The sequence below is a fragment of the Crinia signifera genome, chromosome 2 (assembly GCF_055691185.1).
Source record: "Crinia signifera chromosome 2, ASM5569118v1, whole genome shotgun sequence".
Lineage (NCBI taxonomy): Eukaryota > Metazoa > Chordata > Amphibia > Anura > Myobatrachidae > Crinia > Crinia signifera.
In genome coordinates, this window is record NC_139218.1 from 55878038 (window position 1) to 55905375 (window position 27338).

General features: G+C 45.3%; 2 protein-coding genes and 1 long non-coding RNA gene across 8 annotated transcripts in view; 1 reads left to right on the forward strand and 2 right to left on the reverse strand.

Annotated features, from left to right (window-relative positions):
• The window catches only part of SMG6 (SMG6 nonsense mediated mRNA decay factor), a 244565-nt gene extending 244364 nt beyond the window's left edge, over positions 1–201 (reverse strand). For all 3 annotated transcript variants that reach the window (XM_083172152.1, XM_083172151.1, XM_083172150.1), the window contains exon 1: positions 44–201. In XM_083172152.1, coding sequence (XP_083028278.1) covers positions 44–128 — 85 coding nt within the window. In that variant the 5' untranslated portion in view covers positions 129–201. The remainder of the gene's footprint in view (positions 1–43) is intronic.
• LOC146059699 (serine racemase-like) lies at positions 1–13409 on the forward strand. Of its 2 annotated transcripts, XM_083172154.1 has the most exons (8): positions 1–444; positions 3186–3357; positions 3818–3932; positions 4001–4104; positions 4770–4889; positions 4974–5048; positions 10058–10267; positions 13079–13409. In XM_083172154.1, the coding sequence occupies exons 2-8, from the start codon at positions 3190–3192 to the stop codon at positions 13259–13261; spliced, it is 975 nt and encodes a 324-aa protein (XP_083028280.1). In that variant the 5' UTR covers positions 1–444; positions 3186–3189; the 3' UTR covers positions 13262–13409. The 2 variants fall into 2 exon arrangements, with proteins under 2 accessions (XP_083028280.1, XP_083028281.1); XM_083172155.1 differs by lacking the exon at positions 1–444 and having other exon boundaries at positions 3223–3357; positions 3773–3932.
• LOC146059701 (uncharacterized) overlaps positions 12304–27338 on the reverse strand; it is a 27585-nt gene continuing 12550 nt past the window's right edge. For 2 of the 3 annotated variants that reach the window (XR_014470297.1, XR_014470299.1), the window contains 2 exons: positions 13810–13884; positions 12306–13655 (listed from right to left, as the gene is read on the reverse strand). This is a non-coding gene — a long non-coding RNA (uncharacterized LOC146059701). Of the gene's footprint in view, positions 13656–13809; positions 13885–16059; positions 16353–27338 lie in introns of all 3 variants that reach the window. The other variant, XR_014470298.1, reaches the window with a different exon arrangement.

Here is a 27338-nt window from a genome sequence, read left to right on the forward strand (position 1 = left end):
AACCCAGGGTAAAGTCTCCCGGCCTCACTGGCGCCTGCCCTACCTCTGGTCAGTGTGATATCCCCGGCTGCCAGCAAGTTCCGCAGGTCGGAGGCAGAGATCCTAACCCGCTCCAGCGTCTCCGCCATCTTCCCAGCGACCGCCAGCAGGAATCAAAACAAGAAGTGAAGTCTACACTGACGGCGAGCGCGTTGGGCCAAACCACCGGCTTCACGCTGACGCTACGCGGAAGTGACCGCAGCACCAGTGAGCCGTACAGTCTGTGTACGGATTACGGAATGTATCTACTACTATAGTAGGCAGCCAAGCTCAGGCTCAGCTAGAAAGCCGCTGCAATGATGCTGTACGGAAAGTAGGAAAGGTCGCTGTTAAACTGAATAACAACTGATATATACAATCGTCGTCCCCTGCGACTACCTGTACAGTATACAGTACTTCTGTAAGGTGAGATAGATATTAATATTATTCATACAGTGCATACAATCATACATGCACACACAACATACTGTATACTGCTTTTGTGCCCTATGTGGACTTTGCTCTTTTGTGTATGATGTGTACAGTACATGGAATTGCATGTTTTGAGCTCAAAGTTGTCACCCAGACCCAGTAGACTGTTTTAGTTGCAGATTTAAAGATTTAGATAAATTGTTTGTATTGTTACAGTAGAGTTGGTGCATCTTGCAGAATGATTTCGTACTTATGTAGTATCTGGGCTGCCGATTTTTTGATTGTATGCCTTAAGTTAAGGCATACAATCAGATGCGATGCGATGCGATATCGCATCGCATCGCATCCGATATCGGATGCGATGACCCGATTTTTCTATAGGAATCAATGTTAAAATGATTCCTATGGAAAAATGGGTCCTTTTCATACCCCTACTATCCAAGTGGGCATGGAGTTGGATATAAACCTGTGGCGAGCGTAGCGAGCCACCGAGCCCGAAGCGTGGCGAGCGAAGCGAGCCCCGCGAGGGGACGGTATTCGTCCCCTCGCGGGGCTCGCTTCGCTCGCCACGCTTCGGGCTCGGTGGCTCGCTACGCTCGCCACAGGTTTATATCCAACTCCATGCCCACTTGGATAGTAGGGGTATGAAAAGGACCCATTTTTCCCATTGAATTCCATGTTAAAATGGACTCAGTCCATTTTAACATTGATTCCTATGGAAAAATCGGGTCATCGCATCGCATCGAATCGCATGGTCGCATGCGATGCGATGCGATCTCCCGATCCGACCCGATTTAGAAATCGGCAGCCCAGATACTACATAAGTACCATGATTTCTAGGGACAAGACTCATCAGCAGTGGTGTAGCTAGGAGCCACGGTGCCTGGAGCAAGGGCATGTTTCGCGCCCCCACCCCACCCACACACACTCAGACCAAGATTTGTAGTAGGCAGGGCTCTTGCGTGGCAAAAAGGGGGCACATCCCCCTGGATGTTTATGCTAAAAATCTATTTGCACGCATGCGAGGGGGATATGGATAGATATATATATATATATATATATATATATATATATATATATATATATATATATATATATATATATATATATATATATATATATATATATATATATATATATATATATATATATATATATATATATATATATATATATATATATATATATATATATATATATATATATATATATATATAGAAAGCAGGGAATAGAGAGCGCTTAAGCCACCAGCTCAAACTTCCACCAATAGCAGTTAAATATAATGCAATACAGTTTGTAATCGTAAAACCAGAGTGCTTTTATTAAAAAAAAAATTCAAGTATCACATCTGGAGATGGTATTTCTTTTGGAAACGTATAGTCAACAACCCAACGCGTTTCGTCTTTACAAAGACTTCATCAGGGGTTTAACTGTAGGTGGTAAAGATAATAACAATTTGATATTTATACATATTTTATACAGAAACACAGATTTAATACAATCTTAGCAAACAATTGATTTGTTAAAATTCGGACGTATTTGTCCTTAAAACAGTCGGACATTTTGTCCATAAAAAAGAGAGAAAGAGGATGAGCATAAAAATGATGAGATGAGCATAAAAAATGAACATAAACAAATGTAATGAAAGAACAATTCCTTTATGTAAAACAAGGCTTTATGAAGAGATCCAGACATTGAAATAAACATGTATGGAGGAAAGTAAGTGTATGACACGTACCAATATTCATAATTATAACGCTTGTACCGGCGTGTAATTTCTTCAGTACTCCATACGTCATAATATTCCCCTCATTGGGGTATCTATAGGGGAACCACATGTAGGAATTTTTTTACACATTCAATATTCCCAAAAATCATGTACTCATACTGAAAGTATTCTAAAAGATTATAATGATGAAATCACATACCAAAGGAAACGCAAGCAATGGAGCGTAATTTCTTCCAAAATAAGGAGGGCTGGAATAACTTTCCCCTCAAATGTAGAATACTCTTTGTATCTAAAGAAGAGTGATTTGATGAAGAGTAGCCCATAAAGCAGTGGACACAATTGAATGGAAAGGTCTATATAGTGTGGGGGTAATTAACGTACCAGATTGTCCCTGTATAGGGTTTAAGGGTACAAGGTATCAATCACCTTCTCCAAACAATCAATTTGGGCGCGGACAAGTGTTTTACTGATAAATTGGTCCAATTCAAAACAGCTGTCAGCAATATTGGTCCAATATGGTTTATCCAGTCCAACCAAGCGATTTTAAATGTCTGAAATAAATGACATATATACTAGATATAGGATCTATCAAAAATATGTTAGATGCAGAATCCAAAAGGACAGTACCGCCTTCGCAATCTACAGTGTTCATGATATGGTTCCCATTTCAAATTACAATGGGGATCCAGCAAAGATTTTGCGTTAATATATAAAGGATAGAATACAGTTTGTCTGGGTGTGGTGCACTAATGACATGTAATTATTAATATTTATATAAAAACAGTTCAAATGGAGCGCCGTGTTGTTGGCTGTTCGCCAGCAACAATAAGTCCGGCTCCATCTGTACCTCTTTGCTTCAGTAGGAACCATCACTGTTTTTTTTTATTTTCTTTTTGATCATCAAACACTTATTTCACTTGTTATCAGGTAATGATATTGTGACCATCACATCTCTGTTTAGTACAGATGACTATGTAGTGACGGTCGTACTTCCCTTGTATTTCAGGACTATGAGTTCTCTCTACTGTATCTCCGTAGAAGATGTGCAGAAAGCTTATAACAATATCCATGACCAGGTTCATACAACTCCAGTAATGACATGTTCCAGTCTGGACGCCCTAACTACACGCAAGTTATTCTTTAAATGTGAACTACTACAGAAGACCGGGTCCTTCAAGGTAAAGTAAATTGTAGATCAGACATTGCCGTTCTAGTTCTAGGAAAATAAGAAACCATGATTGTTTTTTGTTAGACCTTCAACCAGTTAAATTTGATATTACATGATGAAGTATATCTTTCCCATAAGTATAGCTCAGTATTGCATGTACAGTAAGGGATATCTCACACACTCCGGCCAGGAAGCCGTGCCGCACTAAGAAGTTTAGAATCGAGGGGATGGCCACATGTGTCTAGATGCAGCCATTGCTTTGCCATGATGATTACAATTGCTGCAAAAATGATGGCTGTCTCTGTGTACAGGAAAACTTAAATTTACATTGATAAGAACTCCATATAATAAAGAGTAACTGAACTTGTGATACATAGCAGCACATTTCCTGATTTATTATTTGTAAAGTGATAAATATGTTGCAGCACTGCACAATGGAAGGATAGCCGCTATAAACATTGATATTCCAGTTTCGGGGGGCACTGAATGCAGTGAAGACTTTGCCCGCAGACCGATGTACGGCAGTGGTGACTCACAGCAGTGGCAACCATGGCCAGGCCTTGGCACTAGCAGCACAGATGATGGGTAATTCATCAAACACTGGTGATACTGGGAGTGGTGGCGATTGCTGCTCACTGTGTGCTGTGTTTCAGGCATATCCGCACACATAGTGGTTCCACGGACAGCTGCATCATGCAAGAAAGCTGCAATTCGTGGATATGGCGCTCGGATCGTGGATTGTGACCCCACAGATGAGGTATTACAGTACAGGTGAATTTTATCCACAGGTGGAACCTGATTCAGAACTGACCGCTAACTAGAGAATTTGCAAATCGAGCTATTATCAAATGTCTGTGCACTGTACGCATCGCGAATAGCAACAGAAAATGTATATGCATCGTAAGCAGAATCCCCTCACAATTGGACTGACAAGAAGTTGGCATTTTATGCGTCTGTCAGAAAAACCATAGGCGTGCCCAGGGTTTTTGAGAAGGGTTTGTGATGTCAGCGATGAGCACTTCCAGCCGGTCTCAGTCGCAGATTAGTGGAAGCCTCAGAGTTACTCACATTTACACAGATACAGACAAAATTTTTAAAGGGCAAAATGCGCCCTGCCCCTCTCGCAGCACCCCGCTAAAACAGCCTGACAGGGAAGCCCAGCGTCGCCTGGGACCGCCCCCAGCTGTGATGTCGGCAGGCCCGGTGCGCCCCTGCCCGCTGTCAAACCTAGCGTGAACACTATAGTGGTCAGGTTATGAATCAGGTGAAAGGAGCGCTAATAAAGGGGCGATACACTGATGTTCTGTCCAAATGATAATCAAGTTATATTGATTTAATTGAGAGCATGCTGAGCTGTAATAGTGCAGTACGCACAGTGATACTCACTGAACATTACAACTACTGCTTTTTTCTCTTTCTAAGTCCAGAGCAGAAGTGGCAGCTAAAACCGTACAAGAGACAGGGGGTGTTTTGGTTCATCCTAATCAAGATGCGGCCGTCATTGCTGGACAAGGGACCATTGGACTTGAAGTTCTAAATCAGGTGTTACTTCACATTCGTACAGAGAATCCCTATTCATGACTACTATATACTGACTGTAACATGCATAATTCTATTGGCTGGCAGGTACCAGGAGTACAAGCCTTGGTTATACCAGTGGGAGGCGGTGGCATGTTGGCAGGAATAGCTGTTGCAGTGAAGGTAAGTAAATGTTCTGCTATTGTAGTGTTGGATTGGATCTGTAACATTAACGTACGACTGAACCATGGAGAGGTGAATTATTGCAGCTGTTTCTCTAGATAAAGTGAGTAAAAGTACATTTATTCACAGCCGAAATATATCCTTATTAAAGGATAACCAGTAATATCAAAACTGGAATATTTTTAGTATGACAATTGCTAATTTAGTTGTTTTTATAAATTGCTTACAAATTATGAATGAGCCACAACATAAAAATGCCACGTATACTCCCGTCCAATGGGTTCATTTGTTTCTGGTCTTGCTTGAAAGCATTGCCCATTTCAGTATTGGGCATTAACGCATTTGGAAGCACCAACAAAATGGCGTCTTTTCATCCAGCTGTTCTGAAGGAAGCGGTACATCTGTCAGAATGAACTTAGGTCTACAGTCATTAGGTCGACCCCACTAGGTCGACTGGCAGGAAGGTCGACATGGGCCAAGGTCGACATGACTTAAGGTCAAATTTGCATAAAGGTCGACATGAGGAAGGTCGACTGGTCATAAGGTCGACATGGGTTTTTCACTGTTTTTTTATCCGAATGTCGACACAGTTGGCAATGAGAATTGGACCCTCGCATCGCTCGCTTCGCTCGCAATGCTTCGGGTACGGTGCCTCGCTGCGCTCGGCACACTATTTTATTCTCCCACCACGCCCTAGTGGATGGGAGGGCATGAAATACCGCCTGTCGGCTCAAAAAACAGTGAAAAACCCATGTCGACCTTATGACCAGTCGACCTTCCTCATGTCGACCTTTATGCAAATTCGACCTTAAGTCATGTCGACCTTGGCCCATGTCGACCTTAAGTCAGGTCGACCTTCCTGCCAGTCGACCTAGTGGGGTCGACCTAATGACTGTAGACCTAAGTTCATTCTAATAGATGACCGCTTCCCGTTCTGAATGGGTCTATCTTTATTGTCTGTGATACTTAGGAGAACAAGCAGTCCTCATGGGAATCAATCATAATCATTTTATTTATATTGCACTCTTTCTCCAATAGCACTTAACAGATGCAATGAATGTTATACAGTACAGAAACTGTGACGTACAGAAAAGCTTTTCATAAACAATACTTAAGAGAAAGAAGGAAATGCTTGAGTAAACAGTAAAGTCTTGAGTCTGTTGTTGAAGCATTCTAGAGTGGGGGCCTCTGGAACTGTGTGGGGAAGGGAGTTCCATAAAGTTGGAGCTGCATGGATAAAAGCTCGACCCCTAGATGAATTACAGGAGATCCTAGGTACTGCTAAAAGTCCTTCATCTACAGATCGCAGTAATCGGGTGGGACAGTATGGAGTCAGAAGCTGCTTCCGGTACCTTGGGCCTTGGTCATGTAGGGCTTTGAGACTTAGTGAGTTGATCTTGAAAATTATTCGCTATTTTAGGGGCAGCCAGTGAAGGGATTAGAGAATGGGAGTTATGTGACTAGAACAGGACTTGTTGGAGAACAGCCTGGCAGCTGTATTTTGTACCAGCTGTAATAATTGCAATTCTTTTGCTGGGAGACCAAGGTAGAGGGCATTGCAGTAATCCAACCGAGATGATACAAATGCATGTATGACTTTTGGCAGTTCTTCAGAGGGGATTAAGTGTTTGATTCAAGCCACCATCCAGTACCACGCCAAGATTCCGCACATGATCAGAGTTATGTAATTCTGTACCCCCAAGTGTCAGTCCAGTTGGGTGGCTATACTTCAGTCTTGTCCTTTGATGTTGAGGTCCAATCATAAGGACCTCTGTTTTATCAGGATTCAGTCTCAGCCAACTGATGCTCATCCATTCCTGGAGCTCAGCTAGACAGTCATTTAGGGTTGTTATTGAGTTTTCAGTGCCCAGAGCAAAGGACAAGTACAGTTGTGTATCATCTGCATAGCAGTGGTAGATAAGGCCATGGCGTCTAATTATGGAATGCTTACCTAGTTTTTGTTTCTCAATACAGCAAGACAACATTAACATACCATTTACATTTTGTTATGCTACATACTATGGGGCCAGATGCACCAAGCTTCAAAAAGTGATAAAGTGGAGAGTAATAAACAACCAGCCAATCAGCTTCTACCTATAATTTTTTCGAACCCAGCCTGTAATATCACAGTTAGGACCTGGTAGTTTGTCACTCTCCACTTTATCACTTTTTGTTACTTAGTGCATCTGGCCCTTTAACAGCTAGTGAAGAAAGGAACTTGTTCAGACTTATTTATGGACTGTTTAAAAGCTGTAGGTGGAGTCATAAGGCCTGTGTGGCAGAAAACTAGTTGTAAACTTAATATAACAAAATACGATAAAGTAGAAACCGTATCAATGCCCCATTGTAACAGTCAAAATGCTGTATTATTAACAGGATTTGTAAAATCAATATATTTATTTACAGTTTCTTATATAGCGCAGCAGATTCCGTTACGCTTTACAATTCTAGACAGTGATAGAACAAACTGGGTAAAAACTGAGGGGTAGATTTATTAAGCTCGGTGAAGTGATAAAGTGTCTGGTTTTTATCACCAGCCACTCAGCTCCTACCTGTCATTTTTCAAACCAAGCCTGTAACTTCACAGGTAGGAGCTGATTGGCCGGTGATAAAAGACAGACAGTTTATCATTTCACCGAGCTTAATAAATCTGCCTCAGAGAGACCTAGAGGTAGGAGGGCCCTGCTGCAATCTTATAATCTATAGTATACTTATTCTAAAATAAAAAATAAATAAAAATGAAAGCTGCTCAATCAAATTAGTAATACCCATCAGGTGCTGCAAGGCAGGGGTTGTTCTAGACTAGAAAGACACAAAACCTGTTTTCCCCCAGCATCCCCAAGGGCATTAGCAATGCAATTTGAAAACCACATGGTAGTAGGTAATTCAAAGATAGATGGAACATTTTTCTTTTTAGTATATTTATTAACGACCTAGGCAATGGTCTAGTGCGAAAAGTGTCTGTTTTTGCAAATGAAACTAAGCTGTGTACGGTAATATCCGATCAGGATGTATCCTTACTGTAGAGCAGCTTAAATAAACTGAAAGATTGGGCAGCACAATAGAAGATGAGGTTCAATATTGATAAATGTAAGGTTATGCATTTTGGGACCAGAAACATGCGCACAATCTATTGGGGTTCTCATCGACAGTACACTCAGCTTCAGTGCTCAGTGTCAATGAGCAGTGGCAAAGGCCAATAAGGTATTAGCATACATTAAAAGGGGCATAGAGGCATACGAGGACAATGTAATTATGCCACTGTATAAATTCATGCTACGGCCTCATCTGGAATATAGTTCTGGGCACCACTCCATAAAAAAGATAGATTGTAAGCTTGCGAGCAGGGCCCTCCTACCGTTAACTATCTGTAAATACCCAGTTTGTTGTATCCTTATTTACAATTGTAAAACGCAATGGAATTTGCTGCGCTATATAATAAACTGTTAATTGATAGATAAAGTCATTGGGTTATGAGGAAAGGTTGGCCAGGTTAGGTATGTTTACATTAGAAAAAGAGGCATCTAATGCTGTGTACACATGGTTAGATTTGACATTAGATTTTGACTATATAGTCAAAATCGCATGCAGATCGCACAGGTTTTTTACCTTGCGCTACCGGGACAGCACAAACCCAGATAGACAGGGCTGCAATTACTATATAGTGCAAATCTAATGCAGATTGAATGTACATAGTACAGAGTTAGCAAAGATTGCATAGCACTCGAATCTTAAAGGTGCCCATACACGCACCAATTTTCCCGGTGCGATGCTATGTGATGAGATGCACGCTCCCGCGGCATCTCGTCGCACAGTACAAAAAGTATGTGCTGCACATACTTTTTGTACTGTCTGTTGATCGCATCACATTGCATGCATATCGCATGCACAACGCATGCGATGCGATTTAGCACAAAACGCACTGCAAAATCGGTGCGTGTATGGGCACCTTAAGTCGAATAGCAAAGGGATCGCACCGTGTGTACACACCATAAGAGGGGATATGTTTAATATATACAAATACATAAAGGGTCAGCACAGTGAGCAATCAGATGATCTGTTTACTATGAGTACTGTACTCTGGACACGTGGTCACCCCCTAAGGTTAGAGGAGAGGAAGTTTCTCACCCAGTGCAGGAAAGGTTTCTTTACAGTAAGGACAGGTAAGATCTGGAATACCCTGCCAAAGAAGGTAGTGATGGAAGTCTCAATAGATACATTTAATAAAGGAAGCACATTTTTAGAAGAAAATAGTATCCAGGGGTATAACCATTAATCATAATGAACTATAGTGGATCATTAATAAATTGGACAGCCATTTTTGGTTGTCGAGGATTCTAGTATAACAGAAAGGCAGTAACCTCATCCGGATCATTACTTTGCAGGAGATCATATATTGGTTGAACTTGATGGACTAAAGTCTTTTTGTCAACCTGAACTACTATGTAACTATGGTAATCATTCATTAGAAGGTGGTACTACAGGGCAGAGCAAGTCGCTTGTCAGTGCAAGCATGGCTCTGTTTCTCCCTGATGAAGACTTTATAGAGACAAAACGTGTATGCCACAGCCCCAGGTGATGCTGCTAAGGTTAGTCCCCATGTCCTACCCGTCAGGCCGCTTGTGAGGGTCAGGTGATCTCAGGCAGTCCGGCAGTGTGTTGTTCGCTTGACCACAGTAGTCAAAGCCTCAGTGCTCCTGCCGGCATGGATGTCAACATCTTGTCTAGGGTCCTAATTTAAGGTGTGTACACACGGTGCAATGTGGTGGCTGAAGGTATTGATTCGATTGTAGCCGAAATAGACTTGCCTGCATTTCTATCCCAAATGCTGCTGTACATGTACGATTCAGGGTCACTTTCTATTCGATTTGGACTATATCGTTCAAACTGAATAGAAAGTGACCCTGAATCGCACCATGTGTACACAGCATGAGTTATGACATATTTGACTTGACGTACTAGAGCATGTTTATTTGCTTGTTAATAGCCCATGGTCTTTTGTCCCACAGGCAATTAGACCAGATGTGAAAATCTATGCAGCGGAACCTCTTAACGCAGATGACTGCTACCGATCAAAGATGAGCGGAACCCTGACCGCTAATCCCCGACCTCCAACCACTATAGCCGATGGTGTAAAGACAAACATTGGGCATCGGACTTGGCCAATTATAAAGGACCTGGTGGATGATGTGTTTGTAGTGACTGAAGAAGAAATAAAGGTAATAGCTGTAATATTGTGCTGTGGGCAACCAACCTGATGGATATAAAATGTAATAATCTAACTTAGAAATCATGTGTTCTCTTCTTCATTTATAACTAGAGATGAGCCGGTCAAATCCGAATCATATTGATGTCAGCGGTCACCTGTTTTGGATAGCCAATAAGATCCCGCTTTGAGATCCATGTAAAACCGAACCCACTCATCTCTAGGTACTTGTGTATTTTGGCGGCGCCCCCGATGTCTGTCGTACGACGAACAGATCGCATCGCATGCCATGCACCCGATGGCATACGATGCGACGCGATTTTGACCCCCTATACGATCAAAAATCGTATAAGCACCCTAAAGGGTGCTTTTGAGCACCCAAATGGGTGCTTGCAATGTTAAATGCACCCCCACGCCACCCTCCCACTATAAACGTGAACCCGAAGCGTGGCAAGCGTGGCGAGCCCGCGAGGGGCGGCGGTACGCGTCCTACGACCTTTTCATACCCCCACTATCCACGTCGGCGTGGAGTTGAGAATAGAAAGTGTGGCGAGCGCAGTGAGCCACCGAGCCCGAAGCGTGGCGAGCGCAGCGAGGGGACGCGGATACCTTCACAGGTAAACGCGTCCCTTCGCGGGCTTCACAGGTATCCGCGTCCCCACGCGGGGCTCGCTGCGCTCGCCACGCTTCGGGCTCGGTGGCTCGCTGCGCTCGCCACACTATTCTATTCTCAACTCCACGCCGACGTGGATAGTGGGGGTATGAAAAGGTCGTAGGACGCGTACCGCCGCCCCTCGCGGGCTCCCCACGCTTCGGGTTCGCGTTTATAGTGGGGGGGTGGCGTGGGGGTGCATTTAACATTGTAAGCACCCATTTGGGTGCTTAACATTGTATAAGCACCCATTAGGGTGCTTATACAATGTTTAATCGCATCGCATCGTATGGCATCGAATGCCATGTACAATGGCATACAATTTCAAAATTGTATGCCATCGTGCACTATCGTACGACATCGCATACCATCGTATGCGTTATGGTATGCGATGCGATGGGCGCCGCCAAAATACACAAGTACCCATCTCTATTTATTAAAACACTAAAACAACCAAAGTGTAAATTGCAACTGCCTCACAAACTGAGGTTCCATTCCCCTCAGCTTCAAAGAGTCACGAATCTGTGAAGTCAGAGGAACAGGTGAAAGCTATGAAGAAATATATTTTGGTAGCAATAGAATTTCTAAGAAAAAATGACTTTGAGTTCAGTTCTGTTAGCAGCTGTGTAACCAGCATTTATATTTCTGTAAATAATGAGTAAAGCTGTGTACACACTGGATGAAGTGTACCCAGCCAATATGTCAGCCTGACGGGACGACATATATGATCCTATGTACAAATCGGAGGAATTCTGACAAAGGACGGAACAATCACTTTTTCAACCTTCATTAGCATACATGATGTCACTAGCAATGGAGCACAACTGGTTCACATCGCTAGTGACCGCAGACACCTCCAAATTGGGGGTACACCCTAGATGATCCAGCCACTAGATGATATTGTTTTACGATTCATCCAGAAACATATTGTGCCAACATCGTCCCAGTGTGTGCCCAGCTTAAGGTATACGCTGTGTAAGTAGACCAGGCATGTCCAAACTATGGCCCTCCAGCTGTTGTGAAACTACATATCCCAGCATGCCTTGCCATAGTTTTAGCATCCCCTAATAGCAAAATTGTGTCAAGGCGTGATGGTTTCATAACAGCCGGAAGGCCATAGTTTGGGCATGCATGAAGTAGACTGTAGCTAAGACCACCGCTTCCTGGCTGAATTTGTGCAATGATTGACATTTCACACATAATAAAACCATTATTGTTTGCAGTATTTTCAAAAGTACCAGCCAATCCGCTCCAGTCATTTTTTCAAACACAATTAAAAGGAAGAGATGCTGTAAAAATCTCAAATCAAATTAATATATTTAATATCAAATTAAATAATTCACAAAAATGGAATCTTTATACAAAATGAACACAATTAATATTTCACATATAATATTAAAGAAGGGCACTGTATTTAACCTCCATTAGCAAAAACACTCCAATTAATAATGTATTTATTGCTCTAGACCAGGGTGGCCAATCCCGGGATCGGCGGGATCCCGGGATTTGGCCCCCAAAACGCCTGGATTTCGGGATTCCGCCCTGGTTCCATCAGCCTGGAATAGGTCATGGTTTTGTTCCCAATGCAATACGAATAGAACACTATTTTAAATGTACCTTTTTAAATAGTTTTTTTTTTTCTTACTAACCAGTCAGCTCCGATGTCTTCTGATCTGCACAGGATCCTCGCTGCTCATTTGTGTCTGCGATGACAGTCTCAGTGCCCCATAAGCCCGTACCATGAGCAACATGCTGTGGATGTTTGGGGGGAGGAGACTGTCAGCATTCCAGAAAATGGAGGTGCGTCGGCCCTGTTTTCTGGATATGCCAAAGGCAGTGACTGTATTGGCTCTGACAATGTAAAATTACAAACTATACAGGGGGTTACTCAAACGTCTGATGTTCCCACTAATGATCTGATGCTGGGTCTTGTGACACAGCACCGGATCACAGGAAGAGTCTATTTACACAGGACCCCTGATGCAACATTTGCATATTATCACAAAGATGCAGCGGCTGAGCTTCTGTGTCCGTCTCTGCGTCAGTAAAGGTTCTGTGTCCATCTCTGCATCAGTAAGCAACTTGTCAGTTTGCTGTATATCAGTGACCTATCTAAGCACAGTCTAACACAGATAAATGGTATCTCATACTCCTTACTGTTCCCTCCCGCAGCATGCTACACGACTGGTGTGGGAGCGGATGAAGCTTGTGATTGAGCCCACAGCTGGCCTGGGCTTAGCCGCCGTTCTCTCCAGACGTTTCCAGGAGGCAGCAGGAGACATACAGAACATATGCGTGGTGCTGTGCGGAGGCAATGTGGATCTGGGCAGCATAGACTGGCTTAAGGAACCTTGATACCAAATACTGCAGGATCAAACAACGGGGATATCGTCTGTCACGATGAATGACGACAATACAATTAGTTTCCTTCCTTTTGTTTTTTTTACTGTAATTCACACATATTAAAATGTCTGAAAACAAAATAAATACAAAATTCCAGTCAGTCACTTTGTAGAATGTGGTCAGAGATGCAGAGAGAATGTGGACATATAAAGACTGGAGAGGACGAGTTATTCCATCTCCACCTCCGCAAGATCAATCTCCCGCTCATTCCTCACCCAGGTGACGGGTGCAGGCACATGTGGGTCATAGGTCCATTTAGGATAAACACGCTTATAAAGGTTCATTAATACAGTGTCTTGCGACTTCAGCTGTCCATCAAAATGGCACTTCATGTGTCCGTGTGTTCCTGGATGGAGAGAGAAGACAAAGGTTGCACTGGGCTATAAGCATGTTACTACTTTATATATAGAGTGGGAGGATCAGCTACAGACATTGGGGAAAACCTGCAGATCACAGCCACCCACATATGCTATACATAACACCAAAGCAAGAGAACTTACCTAGGGGTTCCTTGATGTGTCCCCTACGGCCCCACTTTGTACGCAACTCCACTGGTTTAAACCACGACACATCTTCTGCAAAGACAATATACTGTATTTAGTTTTACACAACAGCCGTAACCATCCTCTGACTCTTTAAATTCAAGTAGTTCAATAGTTGTGAAGAAGGCTTCAGGGCACCCAAGAAATCCAGCAAGTGCCTGAACCTTCTCCTAAAGTTGATTCAGCTGCAAGATTGGGGCACCACCATTGCAGAGCTTGGCCAGGAATGGCAGCAGGCAGGTGTAAGGAAAATATGTTTGGAGGATGGCACAAATTAGTATTAATTAGTGGGTACTCACTCCTTGTAAGTATTTCCCCTGCCTCCACTGTGCTCCTGACTCTCCCTGCAGCTTCTCGCTCTCGCATCTGCCCCCTCTCCCTGCCCAGTATCTGTCCCCACCTCTCCCTGCCCAATATCTGATTCCCCCTCTCCCTGCTCAGTATCTGTCCACCCCTTCCCTGCCCGCCATCTGTCCCCACACTCCCTGTCCACCATCTGTCCCCCCTTCCTCTGCCCAACAAATCCTCCCCCTTTCTCTGCCCATCATCTCTCCCCCTTTCTCTTCCCATAGTTTCTCCCCCCTTTCTCTACCCAGCATATCTCCTCTCGCTGCCCATTATCTGTCTCCTCCATCCCTCTCTGGCCAGGATCTGTCCCCCTCTCCCTGCCCATTATCTGTCCCCCAATCCCTCTCTGTCCAGCACCTGTCCCCACCTCCCTAGCATCTGTCTCCTTTCCACCACCTGCCCCCTCTCCCCACATCTGTACCACTCTCTCTCCACATATGTACCACCCTCTCCCTGCCCAGCATCTATCCCCCTCTCCCTGCCCACCATCTGTTCCAATCTCTTTGGGGGAGATTCTCTAACAATCGCGGCCCAGCTCCGCCCCCCTTCGCCGCCCATCGCATACATAATTATCGCATAGGTTCTAACATATGCGATAATTATGGCAAAGGACAGCTCTTGCGTTAAGAGCTGTCCTTTGCGGTGATAGTCACCGGGTCCCGGCAGCTCCCCCCTCCCTCCCTTGCCCGGCGATGCTGCTGCTGCGCCAGGCTCTCCTCCTCCCTGCACCCGGAAGAGGATCACAGTGCAGGGAGGAGGAGATCACAGGTCCGGGCAGCACAGCTCTGTGCTGCCCGGACACAGGTGAGGGCGGGTTGGTGCGGGGTGGCCGAGGCGGCTTGCGGTAGAACCCCCCCGCAGCGGTAACCTGGATAACGGGGTTTTTACCGCATTTTTAGTTTAGAGAATCTCCCCCTTTTGTCCTGCATATTTCCCCCTCTATCTTTGCCAAGCATATCTCCCCCTGTCTCTGTTCAGCATTTGTACACCCTCAGCCCGCCCTTCATCTGTCCCCCAATCCCTCTCTGCCCAGAATCTGCCCCCTCTCCCCACATCTCTACCCCCCTCTCTCTACCCAGCATCTGTCCCCCCACTCTCTCCCCACTGTCCCACCTCTCTCTGCCCAGCAAATGACTTTCTCCCTTCTATCTTTTTTCCTTGTACTTCATATATCATTTCTATTCTCCATCAATATTCTAAAACATCCACTTTTCCCTTGTTCCCCTCACAACACCCTGTTTCTCTTACATTTCCACTTCTCTTATGCTCTCTTCCCACCTTATGTCACTACTACTGTGGATTTTATTTGTAATTGTTGTTGGTGTTTTTAGTAGCACCACTGTGAGCATCGGGTTTAAGGGGCACTACTTCTGTGGGCATTGTGTATATGGGGCACTACTGTGGGCTTTGTGTACAAGGGACACTACTTATGCTGTGTATTGTGAATCAGGGGCACCATGTGCAGTGTAATGTAAATAAGATTGTGCTACTGTAAGGTGTAATTAATTTGGGCTATACCCATTCCTTATGATACCCTTTATTTGTGTGCGCTGTCCCTTTAGGAGAGGGAGGGCACAAATATAGATTTTGCAGGAGGGCGCCGACACCTTGCGGGCTGCTCTTACTGTGCTGCCACTCTGCTCCCCTGCACAGGCAGCCGCTGACAGCCGAGTACGGGACTGTACAGAGCTGGGCTATTGACGCCGGAAGCAGTCAGAAAAGGAGATGATGAAAAGCCAGTGGCTGTACGGGTTATTGGTAGAATATGTAAGACAAGAGTTTTAGGCCAATAAAATCGTGCGCTAATTGACAGCAGCTTAGGGTCTACAGACAATGAAGAACCACTTCACATGCACATACAATACCAAATCGATGTCTGATAATCCCAGAGCGCTATCGATGAATGGCTTTCCTCTCAATTATAAGTATTGTACCCAAAAGAGAAAAAGAAGGAAAACCAATAGTGTGATATTGTTACACTACATAGGACACATATAGAACACAAGGGAGGTCTGCTCGTACCCAAAGGATTGGTCTACTATATTTGTAGACAATCACACTTGATTGAGGGGAATCTGGGTTCCACCAATGGATCCTCCTCTCATTAACCCAAAGATGCAGATGTATGCTCCGATAATCTAAGCGATCATCTCCTATTGGAAGATGAAAGATCAGTCTTAGAAAAAGGGGTACTTATGTAGTATCTGGGCGTCCGATCTAGAAATCGGATCGCATCGCATGCGACCAAATCGTATGAATGCGATGGTCAAGATTTTTCCATAGGATTCAATGTTAAAATGGTCTGAGTCCATTTTAACATAGAATTCAATGGGAAAAAGGGGTCCTTTTCCTTTCCCCACTATCCAAGTGGGCATGGAGTCGTATATAAACCTGTGGCGAGCGTAGCGAGCCACCGAGCCCGAAGCGTGGCGAGCCCCGCAAAGGGGACACAGAATACTTTTTAAGAAATATGCGGCCGCTCGCCACGCTTCGGGCTCGGTGGCTCGCTGCGCTCGCCACGCTATATAAAATCAACTCTATGCCCACTTGGATAGTGGGGAAATGAACAGGACCTTCTTAACATTGAATCCTATGCAAAATCGCATCGCATCGCATCTGATTGTATGCCTTAAGGTAAGGCATACAATCACAAAATCGGACGCCCAGATACTACATAAGTACCGAAAAAGGATTAAAATTCTGCCCATCTATTTCAGCTAACTCTTTTGACATCTTTGTGGATGTACAAAAATTCCTCCGGAAATTGACCCTAAAAAAGTTTTTTATAATGAAAACTGAGGAAACATCGGATGATATATCCGCAATATCGCCCATTAAGCCCAAATCGACATTCTTTCCAGCGCACCTGAAAGGGTGCTTCTTGGAGTCTTTCAGTACCCTTGTAATGGATGACATCCAGAAATTAAACCCTAAGAAAATTACTCACAATCTTACAATTAGGGAGAAAAAGGGGACTTAAAAGTCTGATGGATGACAACAATTAGATTATTAAACCATCAGATAAGGGGGGAGGGGTCGTTCTTCTTAACAAAAAGAATTATGAGGAAGAAATACAGAAACAGTTATCTGATAAAAATACTTATAAACTTATCAGAATCAATCCCACCCAAAAAATCAACAAATCATTAAAAGAACTTATTGACAAATATGTGAAGAAGGGAACGATTACAGAAACCGAATCTAAATTCCTTCACATAGAATAACCTCTAATCCCCACCATTTATATTCTTCCCAAAACCCATAAGGACCCCCAGAACCCCCCTGGGAGGCCCATAATTTCAGGGGTAGACTCCCCTACTTCTAACTTATCTCAATTTATCGACCATCACCTGCAGGACCTTGTATTGGAGAATCCCTCCCATCTAAAGGACACATTAGATGTACTCAATTTTTTGGGGAACACTGATTGGCATGAAGATTGTTTCTTGGTAACAGCTGATGTGTCGACACTCTACACGATAATTGACCATCAGCAGGGCATGGAGGCTGCCAAAAAAGCCCTTTTGAGGTCCAACCTAGAGTCCAATCTGCAAGAATTCATATGCAAGGGCATTGAATTCATACTTTATAATAACTACTTCTTATTTAAGGAGGAGTATTATCTACAGAAGAGAGGCACCGCCATGGGCACCAGGTTCGCCCCTAGTTATGCCAACATCTTTATGGGTGCGTGGGAGACCGATTACATCTGGTCCCACCACCCATATAGGGCGAACCTGGTGACATGGCGGCGCTAAATTGACGACATCCTCTTCCTGTGGAGAGGGGATAAAGTCACTTTGGACCTCTTCTGTGATTATCTAAACACCAATGATCGGGGAATCAAACTAACATTTGAAATCAGCACTAGCAGTGTTAACTTCCTTGATTTGGTGATTTATATTGAGAATGGAGTTATCAAAACAAGAAACTACGTGAAACCTACGGATTCCAGAGCTTATATTAGTAAGAAAAGCTGTCATCAGCAACAATGGCTTAATACCATTCCTAAGAGCCAATTCCGTAGGTTGCGCAGAAATTGCACTGAGCCTGGCATCTCTTATATATTTGGCTACATCTGTCAATAATCTGCGGCTGTAACGCTGGGCGGGGTCACACACCACCCAGCCTGCAAAAACAAATGTAGCCAAATATATAGGAGAAATAGCCCTGCACGTCCCACACCTATCCCCACCTAACCCCCGCAATCACGCACACCTTACTCTCGGTCCCGGTCCCTGTGCCCCGGCTCCTGCGCTCAGGGCAGACAGTGTTCAACTGTCGCGGGAACACGGCCGCACATACACTGCTGAGACAGCCGTGCGCCCGCTGCCTCCTGCGTCCAGCCACCCGGCAGCACCCCGATATAAGTCACGCACAGCCGCACTTACACGGAGGGAGAGGAGGGAACCGTCTTCTGCTGCAGATTCTGTCAGTGTGTGTAGCTGAGTCTGCAGTAGCGGAGCCGGGGATGCCACTGTATCAGTCAGTGTCCGTCAGACAAGCAGCCCTGGCTCCACTCCTGCAGGCTCTCAGCTACACTGACAGAACCTGCAGAAGACGCGGCTCCCTGCTCCTGCCTCCCCCCCTCTGTACACTGCCGTGTAGCCAGGGCCGGTGCAACGCACAGCAGCGCCCCAGGCGTGAGGGGATGCGCGCCCCCCCTGCCCGCCTATTCACCTGCGCAGGGGGGGTGAGTGATGGCTTGGGAGGTCAAGCGGCCACTGTCGAGTGTGGAGGGGAGCTTGAAGCGGCTAGCGCCGCCGCCAAATCCGGGGGGGGGGGACTTGGGGGGGGGGTACTGCGGTCTACGCTGAGTCTGGGGAAGGAAGACGGAGGAATGCAGCCACCGCGTGTAGCAAGACCTGTGCAGCAGTGCAGACAACTGTCTGCATCCCCATTACACTAAGCAGAAGTTCTGTATGCGGCTTCCTCCACCTTCTACTTTCGTCTACCTCCCATGTAAGTACAATGCGGCTGTGTGGGACATAAATCCGGCGACTATTACAAATAAAAATTGAGTAAAACATTTTATTAGAGGGTGCAGGGGATAGCCTGCTGGGGCCTCAGCCCTCCCAAGTTGCACCCTCTATTATTATGCCATTGTCCATCACTGCCGCTTTCACTGCCCCTATCACTAGCCCCCTCACTGCCACTATTACTACGGCCATCATTTCTCCTATTAATATCCCCATCACTGCCCCTATTACTACCCCTGTTACTACAACCATCACTGCCACTATTACTACCCCCATCACTGCCCCTATTGCTACCCCTGTTACTACAACCATCACTGCCCCTATTACTATCCCCCATCACAGTCACTATCACTTCCTCCATCACTTCCCCTATCACAGCCACTATCACTGCTGCCATCACTAACCCTGTCACTGCCCCTATCATTGCTGTTATCACTACCACCATTACTGTCACTATCCCTGCCACCCTCACTACCCCTGGTCACAACCCCCTCACTTCCACAATCACTTCCGCTATCACTGCCACCATCACTGCTGCTATCCTTGCTACCGTCACTACCTCTGTCACTGCCCCTAATACTACTGCTATTATTGCCCCTATGTAGCCATGTAGTGTGTGTGTATATATATATATATATATATATATATATATATATATCTCTTATATATTTGGCTACATCTGTCAATCATCTGCGGCTGTAATGCTGGGCGGGGTCACACACCACCCAGCCTGCAGAATCAGTCGTAGCCAAATATGTAAGAGAACAGAACCCTGCACTTCACACACCTATCCCCACCTAACCCCCGCAATAACGCACACCTTAATGCACAAGCACGGTCCCGGTCCCTGTGCCCTGGCTCGTGCGCTCAGGGCAGTCAGTGTCCAACTCTCGCGGGAACACGCTCTGCCCTGCCACCTCCCCGCACTTGGTCCCAGAAGCCTGGCTCGCACAGGGCCGCAGCAGCCCTGCCAGGCGCCCACCACCCGCACATCCATGGCAGCAGCAGCTCGCCCACCTCCCGGCCCGCAAGCAGCAGACGCAGACCCGACAACCCCCGCACATGGCCCTAGCATCAACTCGCTCCCCCCCGGCCTGCACACAGCAGCAACCCGGCCACACACCCCTGCACATGACCCGGCAGCTGCCACCACTAACCTACAGTCGCTGTCGGAGCAGGGGGACTTCCTTCCCCTGGTGACTAGAAGCCGCTGGAGTAACTACAGCCTACCGCAGCCCTGCCCCGGGAACCGCAAAGCTGGGGGCTCCTACAGTTGAAGTGAGTGATAGTGCCGCACACACCTGCAGCTAGATCTGTGCCATGCTCAAGGGGGGGTCCTGTTTACTGTCTGATGCTACAGGTGATATGGGCCAGGTACACAGGTGTACTGTCGCTCACTGACACATTTCCCACGTCACCCGGCAGGTACACAGGTGTACTCACTAACACACTTCCCAGGTACACAGGTGTACTCCCTGACACATTTCCCAGGTCACTGGGCAGCAGCACAGGTGTATTCATTACTCACTGACACTTTCCAGGTCACCAGGCAGCCGCACAGGTGTACTTATTACTCACTGACACACTTCCCAGGTCACAGCACAGACACACAGGTGTACTCATTACTCACTGACACACTTCCCAGGTCACAGCACAGACACACAGGTGTACTCATTACTCACTGACACACTTCCCAGGTCACAGCGTAGACACACAGGTGTACTCATTACTCACTGACACACTTCCCAGGTCACTGCGCAGACACACAGGTGTACTCATTACTCACTGACACACTTCCCAGGTCACAGCGCAGACACACAGGTGTACTCATTACTCACTGACACACTTCCCAGGTCACCGCACAGACACACAGGTGTACTCATTACTCACTGACACACTTCCCAGGTCACCGCGCAGACACACAGGTGTACTCATTACTCACTGACACACTTCCCAGGTCTCCCGTATATGGAGCATAACATGTATCTCAAAGGGTTTAGTTTGAGCATCTTTCTAATGGTACCTATACACCTGACTGATGTGACAAACAGCACTAGCTGAAACTAAAGGATCATCCGAAATACATATGATTTGGAGTGTACACATACTATACACCCTTCCCGAAAGAGGCAGGTCATTATGGCCTGTGGTATAGTATGCAATGGGTGTGTGACATGTGTAATAAGCATTACATTGACAATTTTGGGTGCAGACTGTCCCTATTTTTAATTTGTCTGCCTCCTACACTTTGATACGGGCTCCTACTAACCAGCGCTACACCTACATTGTCATCAACCGCCACCCACATATTACAAACCAGCAGCATCACCCTGTCCGGGACCTGCGATCCGAGAAGTCGCGCAGGAAACACAGGGCAAATGCAGGAAACTCACAGTCACGCGGGAACTGCCGCAAGAGCACATTCCGCACAGTGCTGCAGAGTGCGCACGATGCCTGCTGCAGCCACAACTGCCAAGCTCCCACTCCCCTCACAGCCGCTAAGCCGCTTACTACCTCCGCGCTGCCAAAAGTGCCGCTACCACCCCCTCCAGCCGCGACCGCCAAGCTACCACTCCACTCACAGCTGCAAAGCTGCAAAGCCACCCACTACCTCTGTGCTGCCGCTACCCTGACATCCGCCACTGCATTCAACTATCCGCCGCCTGCTACCTCAGCACCTGCAAGGACTCCTGGTACCCTCACGCCAGCCACTAGCCGGAAACTGCTGCCTGCGCACCTGACAGGATCTCTTACTATACCACCAATGGATAACAGGTACCATTTTTAAAACAATACACTAATCCACCAACGCCTACGCTGTATTCACCATAGCCAGCATCACCCCACTGAAATATCCAATCCAACACACCCCTTCCTGGTACCACCACCCCCACTCCAAAACAATAACACACACACTCTCTTTGCACCACTATACCACCAACACCTGCACTCTACACCTAGCCAAAGTATCATACACCACCCCACCAAAATCCCTAACCCAACACACCCCTGCCCGCCAACACCATCCCCCCACCCCATAATTAAACACATTCATCCACAAATAACAAACATAATTCACATTATAATATATTTCTAACTTTAATGGGGCGTAGCCCCTTACGACGGTGTGAAGAGCGCCCGTAGGGCGCGATGAAACACCTAGTTTACTTAGAACAGGCTAAGGAGATGAAAAATAGTTTTATCACCAGTGGTTATGACAGCGAATATTTGGACCAAACTATTATGGATGTTGAAGAATTAGAAAGAAAAGAGTTTTCTCTTTCAATGGTCCTGGTGACACAGCTCAACATTGGGATGTAGGAGGGTCCGTAGGAGCCAGGCACCTATCCTAAAGCTTTAGAGAGTAGGCTCCTCCCCTACTGCATCCCAGACTCTTCAGTTCGTGTTAGGTGCCCACTGGAGTGGGTGCAGCCGAAGGATTAGAGTAGTTAGGGTTTTTTATTATTTTATTAACTTTTCACTCTAGCTAGGTAGGCACAGTGTGAGGATTCTCATTAGTGAATCCTCACACTGCTAGCGCAGCAGGAGCTGACAGAAGCGCGTCCTGTCAGCTCGCTGTGCACAGGGGAGACGCTGTCTGGCTTTTAAGAAGCTGCCTGGGCTCCGGAGCGCTCTGAAACCGGCTTCACGCTAGGTGGGAATCATGGGGGACAGGCGCTCCGTGATGGCGGCGGCCATTTTCTGCGGAGCTTACACACTGAGCTCCTATATGAGAGGACAGCAGTGTGTTACAGGCATGTTCCAAGTGGTCCCCAGCTGAGGGGGAGATACTGGAACTAGGAGATCCTACTAAGGGAGCGGCTGTCTGGGGGTGGTTGGCGCCAAAAGTCACGGACCCCGCAGCAGCAGGGACTTAGTCTCTTCCCTCACTCTGTTTTGGCGCCATTCGGAACGCTTGCAGCGGAGCTGAGCTGGCTGACAGATCCTGACAGAGTGATTGGATTTCCTGGGCATCGTTTTCCCTATTCTTTTTTTTTATTTTAAATCTTTATTAATTTTTCTTCAAGAATAATTTACAAAACAGACAAAGAAAAAAAAAAAAAAATTTATACATTCACAAAAAAAAAAAAAGAGAAATACATTTACTGACATACATACAAGTACAGCACTTTTGACTTTTCTTTCTTTACGTATACCAAATACCATTTCAATTATACTATTCTTTAATTATCAATTTGCGACTTTAATTTATGGGGATTTGTGGAGGCGGGGATATTCTACTTCTAATTCCTTGATTGCCAGGGCCTGCAGTCGGGGGATCTGCCTGGTTCTAGTTCTTCCCAACATTACATATTCCTATCAATTCCTGGTCACCTATTCTCTTGTTTTAATTGGTCCCGGTAAGATATATTTTTACTACTGACCTAAATATTTCTTGACAGGTGAGTTCAGCTCGCCCCCTCTTCTACTAATACCTGTAAATTACTTTTACTACGTGCGTTAACTAACATTATGTGCCAACTCAATTAAAGTGAATGTGCTTCTTGTGACCTTGCTTCTTGTAGTATTCCTTGTTCCATATTTCAAACAAGGAAATCATGCAACGTTCATAGTGAAAAAACTTTTTATCTTAACGTGATACATCTACTTAGAATTACTTCTAGTGGTACAATCTATTCTGGGCCCTTTCTGACCCCGTGATAACCCCCCCTCCCATTTCCCTCCCACCCACCCCCCCCCCCTAATTTCTATCCTAGTAACGCACTCCTTAAATGTGACCTTTACATTACTTTTGATAATACGGAGATTTTATCCACCTGTGCCATATTAAATTAAACTTAAGTGTCGAATTACGGCTAATGTGTAGGGCAAGCTCCTGTCTGATAGTATAATTTACTAATCCAAACCAACAATTAAGCTCGGGTGCTACTTTCGCCATCTAATTTCTCCCGATTATAACTTTTGCTATAGAGCAAAGATTATTAATATATATCTTATCGTTACCGTTTGTAGATTCGCCAACAATGCCCAATAGGCAGCATTTAATAGACAGTGCCTGACTGTTTACCCCGGTGTCTACTATTATTTTTTTTACCTTTTCCCAGAATTTGGCTACACCCTGGCACTCCCATAGTGAATGCATGAAATTACCAGAGTGTACACCACACCTCGGGCATGTTGCAGCGGATCTTCCTGGGAATTTACTTAGGGTTATAACTGACAAATATGATCTATAAAATATATATAGTTGTGGTAATTGAATACGAAGGGAATTGGTGACTTTATATATAGATTTGGTTGCAATTGACCATTCCTCATCGCTCAATGTACCTACATCTTGTACCCATTTTTCCCACAGGTCTACTAATCCATCATTATACACTACTTTACCCACAGTATTATATATCCTGGAGATTGTCTTTTTTTTATTACTGGACTTAAGAATCAATTTTATCTTGGATTCCCCAAATGTTGGAAGATTGTTAGACAAATGTGACTGGATAGCGTTCCTTAATTGCAGATAGCGGTAAAAATGAGTCTGCGGTAAATTAAACTCCGTCTTTAATTGGGAAAATGATTTAAGCCCTGTTGGGGTGTAGATCTGTTGAAGTTTTGTCACTTCGTAGTAGTGCCAAGCCTCAAAAATCTGCAGATTGGTAGCTTCCTGATCTGTTAGCCGGTCTACAATCCGGTTGTCACTATCAATGAAGTCTGTTCTCATTAGTTGGTCGGCCTCACGCCACACTTTGATGGCCTGTAGCATTAATGGGGGGTCTGTACTAGTGAATCTCCCATTTATTATTCTTTGTGACGGGTTGGCATTGATAGCTGCGGGGGAGGACAATTTATTGGCATATTCCCAGCCGTACTCCTCTTGCGAAAACCATGTTCGCAGTTGTGCAAGCTGGGCTGCCAAATAGTATCGCCTCATATCGGGCAGACCCAGTCCCCCTTCACCAACATTCCTCATCAGGTTACTTAATTTAATTTTATGCCGGGCACCCTTCCAAATAAATGTAGCTATCATGCTATTTATTTTCCGAAATATAGACTTCGAGAGATAGAGCGGTGAGTGATAGAAGACGTACAGAAACTTGGGAAGGACTACCATTTTGACTAGGTTTATTCTCCCAGTGACTATCAAGGGGAGTTTAGTCCAAGATTTAATTTTTTCCCTAAGCCATACTAATAGGGGTTGTATATTTAATTGAACATACTCTCTGGGGTCCCATGATATATTAATACCGAGATATTTGAAGGTCGAAACCCATTTCAATGGTTGGGCAGATAGTGGGGGCTGTCTCAGGGAAGGGCTAACTGGGAAAATAATAGATTTTGTCTTATTTATTCTAAACCCCGAGAAGTTACCAAAGTTATCAATTAAATTAAGAACCAACGGTAACGACTTACTAGAGTCTTGTAGATATATCAACAAGTCGTCGGCGTACAGTGACACCACGTCATTGCCGCCGCCCAGCGGGAAACCCTCTATTGCCTGGTGTTGCCTCAACAAACAGGCCAGAGGCTCTATTGCTAGGGCGAACAAGACAGGGGAGAGAGGGCACCCCTGCCTCGTCCCCCGGGCAAGAGCAAATGCTGGTGAGGTCCAGCCATTGACTGAGACCCTGGCCCTCGGACTGGTGTACAGAAGCTGCACCCATTTAACAAAGTTTGGCCCCAACCCAACCGCCCGGAGTACTGCCCAGAGATAGGGCCATTCAATGGCGTCGAAAGCTTTGATAGCATCGAGGGAAATAATAATTGAACCGGTATTCTTATTGCTAGTGGTCTGCAGGTGGGTATAAAGGTGGCGTAAATTTATGGAGGTGTCCTTACCGGGCATGAAACCAGATTGGTTTTGATGGATCAATGTATGTATATGTTGGTTTAGTCTATACGCGAGGATTTTTGCCAAGATCTTGGCCTCCGTGGAGATCAATGATATTGGCCTGTAGGAGTCGAGATCCCACGCTGGTTTCCCTGCTTTAAGGATCACGACAATTTTTGCTTCGGACAATGATGCAGGTATGGTACCTTCTTTGAAACAATTATCAAATGTTTCCAGAAGAGTAGGGGCTAGAAAGGTTATGTATTTCTTATATATTTCGATAGGGATCCCGTCTAGTCCCGGTGCCTTACCACTAGGTGAATCTTTAATTGCCCTAACAACCTCCGAAATAATTAGGGGGGATTCCAGATCTATCTTAGCAGCTTCATGTAGGACTGGAAGGGTAATACTGCCTAAGAACTCCTCAATCTCCGTCGAATTATACGTTAGTTGGGAGGTGTATATCCCCTGAAAATATCTTCTGAATGTTTCTCCTATTTGTGGAGTGGAGCATATCAACTCCCCTTTTTCATTTCTAATTGAGCTTATCGTTTTTGAGGATGCTTCTGCACGGGTCAAAAAGGCAAGATATTTACCTGACCTATCTGAGTGACGGTAATTTAGATGGGTTTTATGAAGCATGATTTTTACATTTTCAGCCTTCACTGCTTCCAACCATATATTCTGGGCCGCTTGCCAAGACTGATAAGCATTATCGGTGTTACTTGCCAAGTATTCCGCCTCTCTATCTAAACATAATTCTTCTTTTTCCTGAATTTTCCCTCTACTGTCTTTTTTTATATCCGCTATACATTTCCTTAGTGTGCCCCTTAAAAAAGCCTTGAAGGCGTCCCACTGTATTGCTGCAGAAGCAGAATCTCGATTGAATTCCCAGTATTCCCGCCATTGACCCTCCAGGTCGGGACTGTTATTAATACAATTCAACCAATTAGAATTAAAACTCCAGAAGCTGCACCCCCGGTCCACATTGAGGGAGAGTTCCATGTATATCGGGGAGTAATCTGAGATACCTCTCGATCTGTGTTCAATCTTGTGGACTTGGGGGGCGATGCTTCTGGAGACCAGAATGTAGTCAATCCTGGAAAATGCAGAATAGGATGTGGAGAAACAGGAGAACTGGCGAATGGCGGGATTATGTATCCGCCAAGGGTCAACCCAGCCGATGTTTTGCATAAAATTCGCCAGTCCCCTATTACCCCCAGTCGTTCCACTATTTCCACTTCTCCATCGGTCTAGTTGGGGATCCATGATGTTGTTTAGGTCACCCATACATATGACCGGGGAGGTGGGGGAATGGGCTGCGAATTCAATTGCTTTTGTCAAGATCTTATACGAAAAAGGGGGCGGGA